Source organism: Ambystoma mexicanum, chromosome 6p (genome assembly GCF_040938575.1).
Source record: "Ambystoma mexicanum isolate Mex_15411 chromosome 6p, UKY_AmexF1_1, whole genome shotgun sequence".
Taxonomy (NCBI): Eukaryota; Metazoa; Chordata; class Amphibia; order Caudata; family Ambystomatidae; genus Ambystoma; species Ambystoma mexicanum.
Genome location: NC_090935.1, coordinates 688,215,729 through 688,231,339, shown reverse-complemented (window position 1 = coordinate 688,231,339; position 15,611 = coordinate 688,215,729). Strand labels below are relative to the sequence as shown.

Below are 15,611 nucleotides of genomic sequence, written 5' to 3'. Positions count from 1 at the left end.
ATAAATATGCCCAAACTCTTGAGAACTTACAGTTCATGCAGGTTACTTTGGGCAAGTCCCATCTTCCGTCTCCTCTGCAGCGAATGGTTGGAATGTGGCGCTGGACAAATCCATCCCGGCAGTGGTACCTGATCATGGAGTTTACCTCATACCGTGGCTTCATTCGTCCAAAGGTCTTGGCATTTTCCACGATGGGCGGCTGACCGCAAGCCACTAGAGAACATTGAAAAGGTGCTATCAATTCAAGATGCAGGAGGTGGCCAATCAGTGTATCATTTCTGAGTCATGTACTGTTTCTTCTGGAACTGGCTGGCACATCAACCTTGACTTATCCCACAAGCTATCCAATAGCCTCTCTGCTCTCATTGGCCTTATATAGTTCATATTAGTCAAGGGAAGGTGTTATTGGGCCGTAACTTAAGAATTGGGCTTATGGCACGCCACCTTAATTTAGCATGTGTACACTCTACCAATCCACGTGTCTAGCGCTGAGCTTATTGACCAGCTGAATATCTGAAGACAGGTTTCCTTGTTATCCACAAACAGTATGATGGGGACGCAAACACTTATACATTTCAATGGAAATGATTTGCATATTCTCCTGGTCATTATGAGCAGCTGTGTATTTACCTTTTCTCAGCAGCATCAATGTCAGTGCTGTGGTGAAATGTGCTCTGCATTACACAGCCAAGTGTTAAGCTAGCTGTCAACTGGCTGTTACTGTTCCGTGAGTCAGTGAGCGAAACCTCCCAACTTCACTTGATTCTAGGTAGCTTCAGAAAGGCAGGTGTTCTACTGATTTACTGCCAAACCCGTAATCAGACCCTTTCTCTCTTTTCTAGCCAGGCCTCTGTCAAGTGTTGGACACAGGTAAATCAACATGAACCATTTTTTATTTTTTTTATTTTAACATTTTCACTTCCCTAAAGTTGGAAAGCCCCTTCAGGAATAATATATTACATTTTATCTTTACTTTTTGCCACCACATGCCTGGCTGATGGACATTCCATTTTTTGGTATTTGTATGGACTCCGATGACTGCAGTCCTCAAGCGCAGTTCATGCTGCTGTTTTTTTTTATATATATATATATATATATATATATATATATATATATATATATATAGCAAGAGTTTATACCCGATTCATGGAGAAAGTCCTGGTATATAAAAAAGAGTATATAAAAAGAATGCCAAGGAGGGTCCAAGAGTTTACAGGTTGCTATTAGTCCTGGAAGTTACAAGGGAGGTGTTTGCTTCTATCTTATTGAAAGGATTGCAGCACTGGGTGGAGGAAAATAATATATTGAGCTGTTTTCAGGCTGAGTTTCGTTGGGCTACGACTCACAATATAATGTGCTTAACATACTCATTTGGAACGCTTACTGTAAGGGAATCCTCCATGAGGCTCATTGTATGAGTTGCTCATCAATTTCATAGCAGCGTTTGATTTGGTGACCCGATCTTGATTGTGAGATACTAGCATTCAGGTCAGGTCAGGTCAGGTTGAGCAGCGTGGGTGCTTGCACTAGGGATATACCCACTTGTGGGTCTTAAGCAGGGTTGTGTGCTGGCATCCATGCTGCTCAACCTGTAACTGGCAGGCCTCCCAGGAAAATTGACTAATGCTAAAAATGCGCCCACTAAAATTGGCACCTTTACATTAGATGACTGGCAAACGTTGGACCACACATTTACCCGGGATTCAGCATGTGGTCCATGAGCTCTGCATATATGCAAATGGGAATGGGTCTGAATTAAATCTGGAGAAGACAAAGTTTATGCATTTTGGAGGTAGTAACCAGTGGTAACCACCGTACTTTGCCATCCCCAGTCGGTCCTAACCCAAGATACAACTATTTGGGTTACATGGTAGGAAATACAAACATTAGGGACTCTGTTTTAATTGCTGGTAAAAAGAGTAGAGCAACTGCTCCTCTTGCTCTGATTAAATCAATTGCAGAGTAGACAGCTGGGTATTCTTTTAAGGGCGTGATTTTAGCCTGTAAACAGTCTCTGGTTCCAGCATTACTGTACAGGTTGGAAGCTAGTTATACGTGTAATTTAACATGCTTGGCTGTTATAGAGGTCAACATATGGTGGAGAATTTTGGACTTGGCGCCATGCGTCCCAATAGAAGACGTAAGCCTGGAGCAAGGGCTGCATTTTTTATTAGGAAAATGTAAACTAACATGTGTTTTTTTTATCGTTAAGGCTGTGGAGAACCCCTGTGGTCCTTTATTAAATCTTCTGGCTAAACATATGGCCACCACTGAAGCATCCTAAGTATCCTCATTGAAGGATTGTGTGAAATGTAACTGCAAGGTGTATGAAGAGGTAGACTGGGTGCTGGATTGGGACTGTGATTATGTATAGTTACGAACATAATTCATAGCAAAGCTTGATAGATGGGATTGGAATCGTCATTATACGCATACAGCTTAGCTGAGGTCATTATGTGACTATGTGGGAATTGCACGTTCTTATGTGAAGCCGCACATGTATCTCATGACGTCGCCATCCCTGTTTTTAAGGAGGTTTATTCTGCTGCTCAGACTAAACCAATTGCCAATGTTATCTGTTATTGGACCAATAATTGGACTTGTTTGTTCCTCTAGATCATGTCGATTATGTAAAATAGCCCATACGATTGAGAAAAATAAACACCTTCGTACCAGATGTCTTACACCAGAGAAGGTATATTGACTACTACTTGGGAAATGTGTACATGATCCCGAATGGATAAAGGAGTAAGTAGTCTTTGTGGAAGAGATGCTTCAATACAAAAACAATCCTACTAAGTATAGCATTATATAACATTTGGCAGCTGGTAGAATCGAGAGTCACGGATGTAAATAAAATAAAACACAATTATTGGTTATTTATTTAAGAATGTAATAGTGATATTGAGTCATCATGTGTTTTGAGTATTTGAATGTATTCATGAATGAATTGGTGTGTATGGGTGAAATTGTTGATTTATATAATGTGTGTATATCATTATGAGTTTGGTGGTATCTCAGTGGTAAATCTGATGAGATACCACCAAATGGAATTACCGTTACCGCCATGTGACCCAGTGGTATTACCACCAGATTACAAGTGGTAGTGGCAGTGTTAGTCCCCATTCATTTGTTGTCCATTTCGGCAGAACCAACAAAGCAATAATTCTGCTGATGGTATTTCCATCAAAATCAGGCAGAACGTTGGCAGCTTTTCCTTCAGCTCATAGCTGGAGTTGGACCCTTCAACTTTCCACCTAACTCATAGTTGGATGGTCCGTTAATATGGTGGTATACAGTAATACTACAGAATTTAACCAGCACTGCCTAACTCATAATGAGGCCTTTTGGGTCTCATTATAAGGTTGCCGGTCCGGGAATTACGGTACTGGTAAGCATGCCAGTACCGTAGTTCCCAGACCGGCAAACTACAAGTTCTGCTCGCGGGTGCCACTGCGGCCACCAGGTCTGACCTGTCGGACGTTCCGGCACCCACGAGAAGAGCATGTCGGATGCACCGGCACCGTTTGGTACATCCGCTTACCCATTCCCATTGAGCCCGACGGGGCTCACTGGGAATGGGGAAGAATATTTTCTGACGCCCAGGAATGGGCAATTACCGGGTCCAGCAAGGCTGTAATGACCCGGTAATAGCCCATTACTGGGAGAGAAAAAAAATACCAGAGGCAGCCATGCCTGTATTACAGGCAAGGCTACCGCCAGCCTCGTAATGAGGCTCATTGTCTCTTCAAGATGTTCAATAAATAAAATCATTGGATCACCACTTATAATTTGACTCTCATTCAAAATTCTGAGGTAGTTGAAAAGCAGTTTTCAAGATTGGTAAAGAAAAGACTAAAGGTCCATTGTTATGAAATAAGGCTCCCCTTTAAATGGCACAGATTCACAGAAATGCTGCAACGCATCCTTTTCTCATCACTCGGAAGTTTACGGGTATTAAGCTCTTACCTGTCCCTTTTTTGCAGGTATATGTGAGGTGATAGTTGCAAGGCACATCATTCCATTGACCGTTTTCATGCCAGATGATCACCACACAGTCTTCTCCGGCAGAAAAGAAGCTGTCGGGCTGGTTGGGTCTCCAGTTTTCATATTGCTACAAAATAAAAACATAGTTATTTGGCATAGTATGTAAGCATTTACATTCCAGACTACCTAGCAGTATGCCAAAGTACAATGTTAACCAATCCAAAATAAAGGGGCACAACAACAGATTGAAATATAACACCAGTGATTAACGACCACACTCACCCAAGGGAGAGGACAATAGCAAAGGGGAATACATCATTTAAAAAAAAAAGAAAAGTTTTGAAATGGGATATATACTTGTAATTATTTCTTTTGGGCGTTTGCTGAGCAGACATTTAGATTCTGGAAGCAACAGAGAGCAGTACCTCAGTAGGGGTAACATGCATACATTAGATTCTTACAGGGGGAACAGTTCTCACAAAATAGATTGCAATAATGGAAATGTCTTTTAGGGCCCGATTCATGGAAAAGTGTGCATTTATCCCGTAAAGGCCACACGCTGAGAAAGACACTGTGCGATCCTGCAAGCAGAATAAAAAATGTGTGCCCCGCGTATTCATGGAATGTCCTGCGCAAAGTAAGCGTATACGCAAGTCATGGCTGCAATGCCCCAGACACACCCTCGCACAAAGCAAAAATCACCAGAACAGCTACCTTTGCGTACTCCCCCGGGCATGAACACACGCACCCTTCAAACAGTGCATGGGGTCCCCTGCAAGCAGGCCTGCATCCCAGGGACCCTGCATGGGGTCCCCCGTAACTGGTACCGGCACCCTGATAACATGCATTTGATTCATCGTCACTCAGGTAAACTCAGAAAAATCTGCGTGCAAACCCCCCTTAAACCGTTCCTGAAAAACACTATACTGCATACATGCACCCCTAAATCTGGCATGCAATGCCACCTCCGCACTGCGATTCCATTGCGCAAGTGTCTTTACGCCTGCCTTCGGGTGGCAGAGAGATTGAGGGATTTGCGTGGGCATTTCGCAGGCGAGAGTTTGCATGGTCACATCCATGAATATGCTTTGTTGTGCACATTTGTGGGCGTGCTATGGACTGCATGTGGCCTATTCATCATAGTGCCCACTTTTTCCCTTGTTCTTCCTCATTTTCTGAGTTCCACCCACTACTCTGCCCTCTGCGCAGGCCTCGCTCACGCTCTGCGTGGTGTCTCACACAACGCACTCATCCACTCAAGAGACATTCCGAGCCTGCGCGAAATCCTTGCAAGTCCCAGATAAGTCCCGCGCATTCGGTTCCATGTATCGCCAAACAGGGATTTGCACGCAAATTGGCACGCAAATCCTTGATTTTCCATGCAAATATTTCCATGAATCGGGCCTTTAGTGTGGAACATTTAACAATGATGAAAGACAGGGTGCGGTTAAACAGCCGGTCAGCTTTCGAAGGGTAGTCCAATATGAGGGATATTGGGGTTGGTGGGCATACCTTACAGGTGATTAGGAAGGCCTTTCTTTAAGAGTGTCTTGATTTATTTCTGAATTTCATAATGATGGGGCAACTGATAATTTCAGGTTTGAGGCTACACCGTCTGGAACAAAGACGTAGTGTGCTGTTTTACTGATTCTTCCCTCTTTGCATTTCTGGTACACTTTATGGGAAAATCCTGATTTCTGTACTCATCACCAGATATGGTGACTATGGGCCTCATTACGAGTTTGGAGGTAGCCATGTCCTTAATCAGGGCATGGCTACCCCCAAAACCGGGTCCGGGTTCCCTGAATGGGGAAATACTGGCCCATTCCGACCTTGGGGGCCTGTTATTTCCCCATTCAGGGAACGCGGACCCAGTCCATCCCCATTCCCATTTGAGCCCCCATAGGACTCAATGGGAATGGGGAGCATGCTAACAACAGGCCCGTTAATGACGGGCCCGTTGTTAGCATGCTGGGCCGCTCACGGGATCCGCTAAGGACGTCTGGAAAAACCAGGTGTCCTTGCCGGGTCCGGCAAGCGGATCTCGTAATGGGGCGGTAAGGGGTTAACGGCTCCGGCAACTTTACCGGCACCGTTAACCCTTACCGCCCTCCTCGTAATGAGGCTTCATGTCTGCTAGGTAGGATAGGGTGTGCATGGTATGATAGAGGCATGGAGACCTTCCTTCATGGAGCACACAACTAAAACATAATTTACAGACCGACATAGCCCAAGGAGGTCACCTGTGGTGACTATTGGAGGCAGGAGTGTTCTAGATGTGGGAGTGTGGTATTTGGGTGGTGAAAGAGTCCGTCCAGGGAACCTTGGGAGTGGAGAAACTGGCATGACATCACTTGGAGATGGCAAAGCAGTTTTTTAGAGGTGGCAGGAGGAAGGCAGAGGTCATATTAGAATGATTGGTCTGTGAGGCGCATGTGTCATCTATATGTGACCAGGTGTCTTGTATCAGAGATATGCAATTGTTTATTTGCATAGTAGTGATTTAACTTGGAAGTTCAGGGTGCACAACTTCCTTGCACATCTGTCAGAATAGTGACCTTGTTTGTTTCACAGGGAGTCTGTTAACTACACTGAGGATGGAGGTACTGGAAGTCCAGGGTAGAGTGTCAAATACTATGCATATTTAAGATGATCTGATATAGGTTCTTTCAGCATCTTCATGCCTACTACAAAAGTACAATTAGCTGCAAAGCTTAATAAATAACATGAAGTGTCATTGAAGTACAATCATTATTAGTGTAAGGAACACAATTGAATGATATCATAATTTATATTTGTCTAATGGAAATTCAACATGGGCTGCTAGATATTCTGGGGCCGATTCATGGAAAAGTGCACATTTCTCCCGCAAATGTTGTGCGCCGAGAACGACACTGCGTGAGCAGAATTAACTACGCAAATTAACCGTATTCACAAGTCGCACCCAGAACACCCGACACACCCCCATGCAAAGCATAAACAGCCAGAACAGCTACCATTGCATGCTCCCTGGGCATGAATGCATGCACCCTTCAATCAGTGCGTGGGGTCCCCCGCAATCAGGCCTGCATCTCGCAGACTCTGCGCAGGGTCACCCATAACTGTTGCCCCCACACCGACAACATGCGCATGATACTTAATAACTTGGGTTAACCTCAGAAAATCTGTGTGTGAACCCCCATAAACCATTCCTGCACACGGCTACACTGTGTACTTGCACCCCGGTAGCATACACGCACCCCTAAATCCGACAGGCAAAAACGAACTCCACGCTGCAAATCATATGTGAAAGTGTCCTTATGCCTGCCTTCAGGTGGCATAGTGATCGAGGGTTTTTCTTGGCCATTTCTATGCCGAGAGGCTGCGTGGGTGGTTCCATGAATAGGTATCGTTTGGCGCAACTGTGGGTGTGCGAGGGACTGCCTGGGGGCCATCCCTAGTAATGCCCACTTTTTTGCATGTTCTTTCCCATTTTCTGTGTGCCGCCCCTTCCCAGCCCTCTGTGCAAGCCACGCCCACGTTTAGCATTCTATGGCTCGCAGAGACGTGCCGAACCTGCGCGAACTCCAAGCAAGTCCCAAGAAAGTCCTGCGCAGATTTGCGCGCAGATTGGCACTTAAATTCCCTAATTCCCACCCAAATAATTCCATGAATCGGCCCCTCTATCTGTTTGTATTAGTCTATATGCAGATAGACATGTGACCACTTTAAGACGACTATTAATAATGTTGATAGTGGAGAGGCTTGAAAAACTGAGATTGTAAAATTTCACAATTAGGGACTACATAAACCGGTATAAGAGCAAAAGAGAGGACAAGAAGGGGATCATTATCACGTTACAAGATATTAACACAGTAAAACCGAATACGTACCTCAAAAACAGATCTGGAACCCGTGGTAAATATATAGTGCATATGCTAAGGCAAAAATAGAATGAGCCTCCTCAAAGTGGATCTGGAAACAGTGTTAATGCATAATGCAAAAGCAGAGAAAAACACAGAATAAGCATCCTCAAAGGTAGATCTGGAAACAGTGGTGAATGCATAGTGCATACACACACGAAAAACAGAATGAGCTTCCTCAAAAGTGAATCTGGAATCAGTGGTAAATGCTTTGTGCATAAGCGCAGGAAACACAGAATGAACCCCATCAAAAGCAGATCCAGAACCAACAATAAATGCATAGTGCATGAGCACTGAAACACAGAATGAGCTTCCTCAAAATCAGATGTGAAACCAGAAGTGAATGTGCAGTGCATAAGCACAGGAAAACATGAATTAACTTCCTCAAAGGGGGAGCTGGAACCAGCGGTAAGTGCATAGTGCATAAGCACAAGAAAAACTGAACGAGCATCCCCAAAAGTAGATCTGGAACCAGTGGTAAATGAATTGTGCAAAAGCACAGGAAACACTGAATGAGTTCCATCGAAAGCAGATCTGGAACAAGTGGGAAATGTATAGTGCATAAGCACAGGAAAAAAAGAATGAGCATCCTTAAAAGTAGATCTGGAACCAAATGTATAGTGTGTAATCACGGGAAAATAGAATGAGCCACCTAAAAAGGAGGTCTGGGACCAGTGGTAAATGCATAGTGCATAAGCACAGGAAACACAGAATGAGCATCCTAGATAGCAGATATGGAATTAAATGCACAGTGTGTAAACACAGGAAACACATACTGAGCATCCTCGACAGCAGCTTTGGAAGCAGTGGTGAATGTACAGTACGTAAACATGGAAAAACAGAATGAGCATCCTGAAAAGCAGAACTGGAACCATCATCCTAAGGCCCAACCACAAACCCTTCAAAAAGAAAATGAAGGGTGCTGATGCCCTTGAACGTGATTGCAACTCAATGAATTTGCAATGGTCAGATCTTCGTTTAGCTGCACAGTTTCTTGCAATGCAGTCCGTGGCAAGTACTTGAAAACGCAATCCTTGCTGCTGTGTTCACACTGCGGGACCCCATCACAGATTGTAATAATTATGTGTTTCGCACTTTCCCATGCTCTGTGCTGCTCAGAGAATGTTTAGGAAATAGTACAGGCAGCAAACCAAAGTGACTTGCTAGAACTGAGGATCTTCATTTTACGAGCAGATGTTAAGCATTGTCTTAAAAGAAGAAGGCCGAGGCGGAGAGCCATAATTATCTAAAGCAATGTATTACTTTGTGGGAACTTATGAACGTCTGTTTTATGTTCGATACTGATTTCAAAACATTTGGCCTGGACGCTTTCTTCTGGCTCACGATCAAAACCAGACATTTTTTTTTTCTGAGCCGTGACAAGCTGTTACCTCATATCTGATGGAGTCGCTGCACACATTTATTTTGGCTGCAGAGCTTTGGTTTGCTTGCTCCTCATGCCAGAACTGCTTAGTGCGGAAAGTTCCATCCCTATGAGATTCTTGCTCCTCCATAGTTCGTAAAGAGCATGGACAGATTCTCCTTACCCCCTAGAGTCCAGAGCCACCCCAATCCCCACATTTTTAATCCACCAACCTTTGTTCTAGAGGGTGCCTTCCGCTACCATTGTCTTCCAAGTCACGCGCATGCGCAGTATAAAATTCTGCCACGTGGGCGCACCACTCGGTTCCATGCGATTTTACTGAATTAAATTACTGAGAATGATGTTACAACAAAACTTTTATAACTAAAAAATATCAATTGTATTTTTTATTTGGGCGGTACCCCATCGAATCCTCCTGTTTTCCGATGCGCTTTTAAACCCACCCAGACGCTCTCCCCACCCGTTTAACCCCTTACCCCGCACCCATATATTTATTTTGTTAAAAAAATAATCTTTTTTCGTTATTAATGTTTCGTTATTAAAGTCGTTCTCTGCTTTTTATTCGCTAACATCACTGGATACTGCGTCACTTTGGTCGATCCAAGTCATGTTGCATTCTTTCAAAACACATCCAGCCTTGTTATTGCTGATTGAGCTGTGCAAAAACACCACAAAAATGTCCTGACTGCATCCCTGGCATTAGACAGCATATCATGTGCAATCCTTTGATGAAAGTATTTTATTAAGACATACTGTACCAACAAGAAATGCATATTCCACTTCGTTGGCATTGCCTCGTGTTCTCTTCTTTCATGAGCTGAGCCTAATGGCAACTGACCAAACTTTTAGAGCTGATCAATTGTGACAAGTTTCCAACCACATTCTGAGGAGCGTCTTCCTATGAATTGCATGGCATTGTGGGCCCAAGAAAATATCATGTTGAGAAAAATAACAGCTCTTTCGACAGGCCTGGGATTAAGGACCAGCTCCGTTGAGAAGCCGAGCTGGGATTTCATGAGGTCCGTAATAAATACGTATCTGACAAATGTTTGTTCAAGACACTTCTGCTGGGATTCTTTGTTTGTCATTCTGAAATCCCACAGGATTTAGTTTTTTGTACTCTACGATGTAAGCCCTAATTTTAAACGCATATTATCTGCATTTACAGAGGTGTGCCCTCCAAAATCTGCTCCAGTCTGTGCTGTTTTTAAGTGAAAGAAATGCTTTTTAGATTTTGGGAGCTAGAGACCGCCTTGTGATAAATGTTTTGGTGACCTCCTGAAGGTGCTTGGGGTTCAATTCACCACACAATCCACCCGTGACACCAATTTCAACAACTCTACAATGTAACTGGTATATGTACCATGTTCGGCCGCAAGTAATCCTAAAATTGACTGAAATTAGTGGTAGAAGACGGAAGACTTGGGGTACCCAGAGGGGTCATAAAAGTGGGCTGAGTGTCTGTTTCTTTGGAGATGCCTTCTTGCGTCAGCAAGGCAGAAAAAGAGGCGCCAACGAGCAAACCGCGTGCGGTCCTACTTTCTGAAACTCGCTGACACCGCACTCTCGTCTAACTGTGGAGCAAGGCTTCGGCAGTCTGCTCCAAAGAACAATCGCCCGGTGGCCAAGCCTTACAACAAAGGAGAGGTCTATCATGCACAGTTTTGGAACGCATCCTGAAACCGCAGTGTGGCCAAACACGTGTGCGGCAGCAACCCTGCTTCCTGCTCTGACGTGGGCGGAAACATTTTATGGCAAGAGAGTGGTGAGCTTCGGACAGCCGTCAATGAGTCCATTGTTTGTGAGTTTGCTACTGAGGGCTAGGGCAATTGTCATTTCTGGATATAGAATTAATAAGCCAGCAAGCCAGATGATCGCTCCGTGCCAATTTCAGGTCTTGTCACCGTAGCAACCATTTTCATCTCTCTATGCAATGCTTAGTCCAAACCACTTTGTATTATCCCACTTTCAATCATTACTTATTTGAAGGTTTGCCAGCTACATCACACTACCTAGCCCCAAACAGTAGGCAGACATTGACGACCACAGGGAAGTTATCTGAAATGTTTGGCTCTAGAGATGCTTTGTGCTACAACATCCATCAGCATTAGCCAACAACGTCAAAGGTGAGGAGTCATGGGAATCGTAGTCTAAAACATCCTTGCCTTAGGGGGATGTCTATCTTTGGCAGACACAAGCAATTTTAAAGTTTCTGTGGCCACAGCTTGTATCATTCTGATCTTTTGAAAGGTCAAAAGCTAGAAATGTGGACATCGTCAACCTGTGCTTTAATTTTTGGGGTGTTGGGAGGATAGAAACTCTGGATGTGAAGTCTCAGAAATGAAATATGCCATTTAAAGGATCTTGGGGAATGGATTGTTTTCTTCAACCATGGAGCATTAATCAGACTTCAATCGCTACCAAGTCCTTTTGGTTTAGAACAGATCTGTAAAGTGTACACAAATATGGCTTTTAAAAGATGTGTGCTTATGCTGGTTTATTGTTCCTTATAAAGCACTTTAGCACTTGCCACTGTGCTCACTGGTGATTGCCACTGTAAAATATGGAAGCTATATAAATCCTGCCTTATCTGCTTCTTTTCAAATTTAAAACAGAACTGTAGACACCAAGGAGAAGACATGTCTGAAGTATGTTCCTGTGTCGCAACACATGCAATATTAACTGAAGCATGCATTTCTAGTTGAAGAATGGTTAAAAAAAACTAAAAGATCCTTGTCTTTCTGGGCCCTCCCCTTTTAATGTTTGCAGCTACCTCCCCTTCGCCATCACATCTATTGATCCATTGCTGCACTATTGTTAACCCCTTAAGTGTCAAGGTCGAGTATGCTCACACTTTTTGCATAGACTTGCATAATAGCCGGGCACTTACATTCAACAATAGAGTCTGCCCTTGCCACCGTTAGGACGCTTGCACCATGCTTCTGCTCAAAGCACAATGTTCCTTCCCAAACAGACACAAATCTGAATGGATGTGCTCCAGTGTACACACAGACCTTGCAGCAGGTGCATGAGCATGCTGAGGTGACTTACTGGCTAGCCTCATGAACTCGCTAGTTTCAATGCATCGATGTTACCTTCCATCCACCGGAAGTGCTGTGCTTGAGACAGACATCTTGATATTGTCGTCATGTCTTCTAGACAATTAAGCTTTATAGACCCACTCCGAGGGCTGTACTGGTTTTGTGGGCCCTAAAGGTGCTTGAGAATTACGGGTACATAGCGCCTGATATGGCAAAGGCCGGTCCTCTAAGGGCTATTTGTGCCCCCATAAATAATAAAACTGAACAAAAGCAAAGCAAGTCAATTGTGTGTTTTTATTTCAAACTATATAACATCCTTGGAATACAGATTGAACTGTATCCTTCATGCATTTATACATGTTCACCAGTAGGGGGCAGTTGGCGTATGTACTGTTGGGCATGCGCCGAGGCCTTGAATTCAGGGAATCTTTTGACCGAATTAGGGCTGTGCAGGGAAGAGAGTGGGGCTGGCACACGCGGAAGATGCGTCCTAAAGACCGTCTTTTCGGCGTGTGGGCAAAGGAGGTGGGCAACTGACAAGCATAGCGGGCACCCACAGGGAGACGCGTGGTCACTGAAGCAGCGGACGGTGGGGTGCTGGATTGGAGCTCTGCACTCGCAGGGAAAGGAGCACGATCAGAGATGACTGATGCAGGGGGAAATCTGGGGGTGACGCGGCTCTTGCAGCCCGCAGATTAAACAGTCAGAGGGGCAGCAAAAGGGTACTAACTACTGATAGGCGCCTATTCGTAATTAATCATGCTCATTGCTCAACTGTTTAAGACTCATCTAGCTGTTAGACATGTATTATTCTTGTTATCATGTTCAACAATTCTAATGCGTTGTGATCTATTTACTAAATCTTAATAAATATTGATAAACAAAAAAGAAATACTGTTAAGAACAAACCCTCCCTTTCAAGGGTTAAATGTAGCTCAGCTAAACTATCCCTCGCAATTTAGTGACTTTGGAAAATACTGCTTTTACTGAATGTTAAACTGGACTGAAACTGGATACATCTATAGACTAATATGTTCCTGTACTTTGCCAGCAAAACTCTGACAGCGGATTCTCGAGACTGGGTGACAAGAATTCGTTTATTGCGTGTCTGCCTTGCAACTCTCTCCTAGTATCGAATTCTGTGTGAAATACACATGGGTTGAGGAAAGGTAATGCTGCAAGTCTTCCGCTTGGTGGTGCTGTTTAGCCATTCCTGAGCCAAGATTTCAATGGCCTGGAGTTTCAGTCATAATCACCTTCTAAAATGGAACTAACATGAACATGATGGCGAACAAATAACTAATGCAATAGCTTTCACGTTTTTTTTTAAACGTGCAAAAAATGCTCTGATGCATTACCGTGCCATGTGACTGCTCATTAAGATTAAATAAAATGGGATCGTTTAACAAAAAAAGTGTAATGTAAGGTAACTTGGTATTTGTTTTGTTTCGTATCTAGTTCTGTAACGATACATTGCAGAACGAAGCTAAATCTGACAATTACAATGCATGTGTGTTCTCGAGCAATCAACTATAGACGTGACGTTGCCTTGGCAATGCACAATATGTAATCTAACAATTCGATATGCTATCCGCTCAGTTTCATTTGGGCTGTGAAAAAACAACGTGATGCTATGTTTTAGAAATGTGAATTAAGTGAGAGGCGTATTATTATTTTATTTTCAACAGGGCGCGCGTCCATAATCTGTATCTAGGTGCTTTGGGTCCACTTCTCAATTTAAGGAGTGTCTTTCCTCCCCCGAAGCAAGTTAGGCTCGTTTCACACATCTGTATGTTGTGCTGTCAATAATTGCGTTGGCATACAAAAGCTGTAAATGTCCGAACAATTGTATTTGAGCACAGAGTCTACATGTTATTTAATATAATGCGCTTAATACCCAGAGGATTAATACCCAGAGGATTCTAAGCACGGACGCGGGGATGGTGCTCCGTGTCGTCTTGCTTCCAAGGCAAGCACGTTGCCCCTGAGCTATGCTCCCGAGTCGGCTTAGGGCATAAAATTGTCTCGGGCACCAATGAAAAAGTGGCCCACAGTTACAAATGGCAAATCATTCCTTTTGTGTCAGACAGTTTGAATAGTACCCATGTTTATTTTTAATAACATGTGATGTACATTTTGCATTTTAAAGATATGTATTCCGCAACACTGACCACAACTACTAGCAACATTGTGAAGTAGTTAATCAAACTGGACCACTTTGGCCAAAAAGTCACCGACTTTGGCCAATAAAACGAGCCCACACCAGCATCTAGCTTTTTTGGTTCGGCCCTATTGCCCTATTGGCTAGTCCGAGCCTACTTGAACCCCGGACCACTGCCCTCGAAATAGGCTGTGATGACAAGAATAACCAGTTATTGTGTGCATGGATTCACACCCAACTTGGCACATGTGGTGCTTGGCATCCGCCTGCGCTGGGCCGGATCACACACTATTTTTGGTAGTGCAATATATTTTGGTTGGTGGTAAATTAGAGGAGGTGCCCCTTTTGTACCGCATCACATAACACTGTAGTCTCACAAGACATATTTTCACAGATTAGCTTTTTTGTGCAGGTTATGCCGTGTTGGACACACACACGCCTTCAATTCCCCACCACATTAGCCTCCATGCACGCCAGCTCGTGGGAGATTTTCAAGAGCTCCCCCATTAAGGCACGCTATTGAAATGTGCCCTGCCCTCGTTCCAGCACCGGAGCGGGGTGCTTTTCATTACAATAGAGCAATGCTGCTAAAACAGCATGGGGCAGCCTTTGAAAGCCTGCCCGCATGGCTAGTTTGTCAACATTATGGCAACGGTGCTCTATTTAAGTGATTGACTTCCCACTCCAGCACGGGAGCAGGGAGTTAATCACTTAAATAGAGCACCCATGGTAGTTTGGCAGTGGTGCTCTATCTAAGTGAATAACTCCCCATTCCAGCACAGGAGCGGGGGACTGGGGGAGGGGGTTAATCACTTAAATAGAGCGCCCATGCTGGTCTGGCAGTGGTACTCTATTTAAGTGATTAACTCCCTATTCCAGCACGGGAGTGGGGAGTTAATCACTTAAATAGAGCACCGATGCCGGTCTAGCAGTGATGCTCTATTTAAGTGATTAACTCCCCATTCCAGCACAGGAGCGGGAGTTAATCACTTAAATAGAGCACCGATGCTGGTCTGGCAGTGATGCTCTATTTAAGTGATTAACTCCCCATTCCAGCACAGGAGCAGGGAGTTAATCACTTAAATATAGCACCCATGCTGGTCTGGCAGCGGTGCTCTATTTAACAGAGCAGCCCC

The 15,611-nt window shown here is 44.1% G+C and overlaps 1 protein-coding gene across 2 annotated transcripts in view; it reads right to left on the bottom strand.

The window, feature by feature from the left end:
• Positions 1 to 15,611, bottom strand: part of LOC138511722 (versican core protein-like) — a 207,374-nt gene that overhangs the window by 6,013 nt on the left and 185,750 nt on the right. For both annotated transcript variants that reach the window (XM_069627577.1, XM_069627578.1), the window contains exons 13-14: positions 3,970 to 4,114; positions 31 to 213 (exon numbers count right to left, since the gene is read on the bottom strand). In XM_069627577.1, coding sequence (XP_069483678.1) covers positions 31 to 213; positions 3,970 to 4,114 — 328 coding nt within the window. The remainder of the gene's footprint in view (positions 1 to 30; positions 214 to 3,969; positions 4,115 to 15,611) is intronic.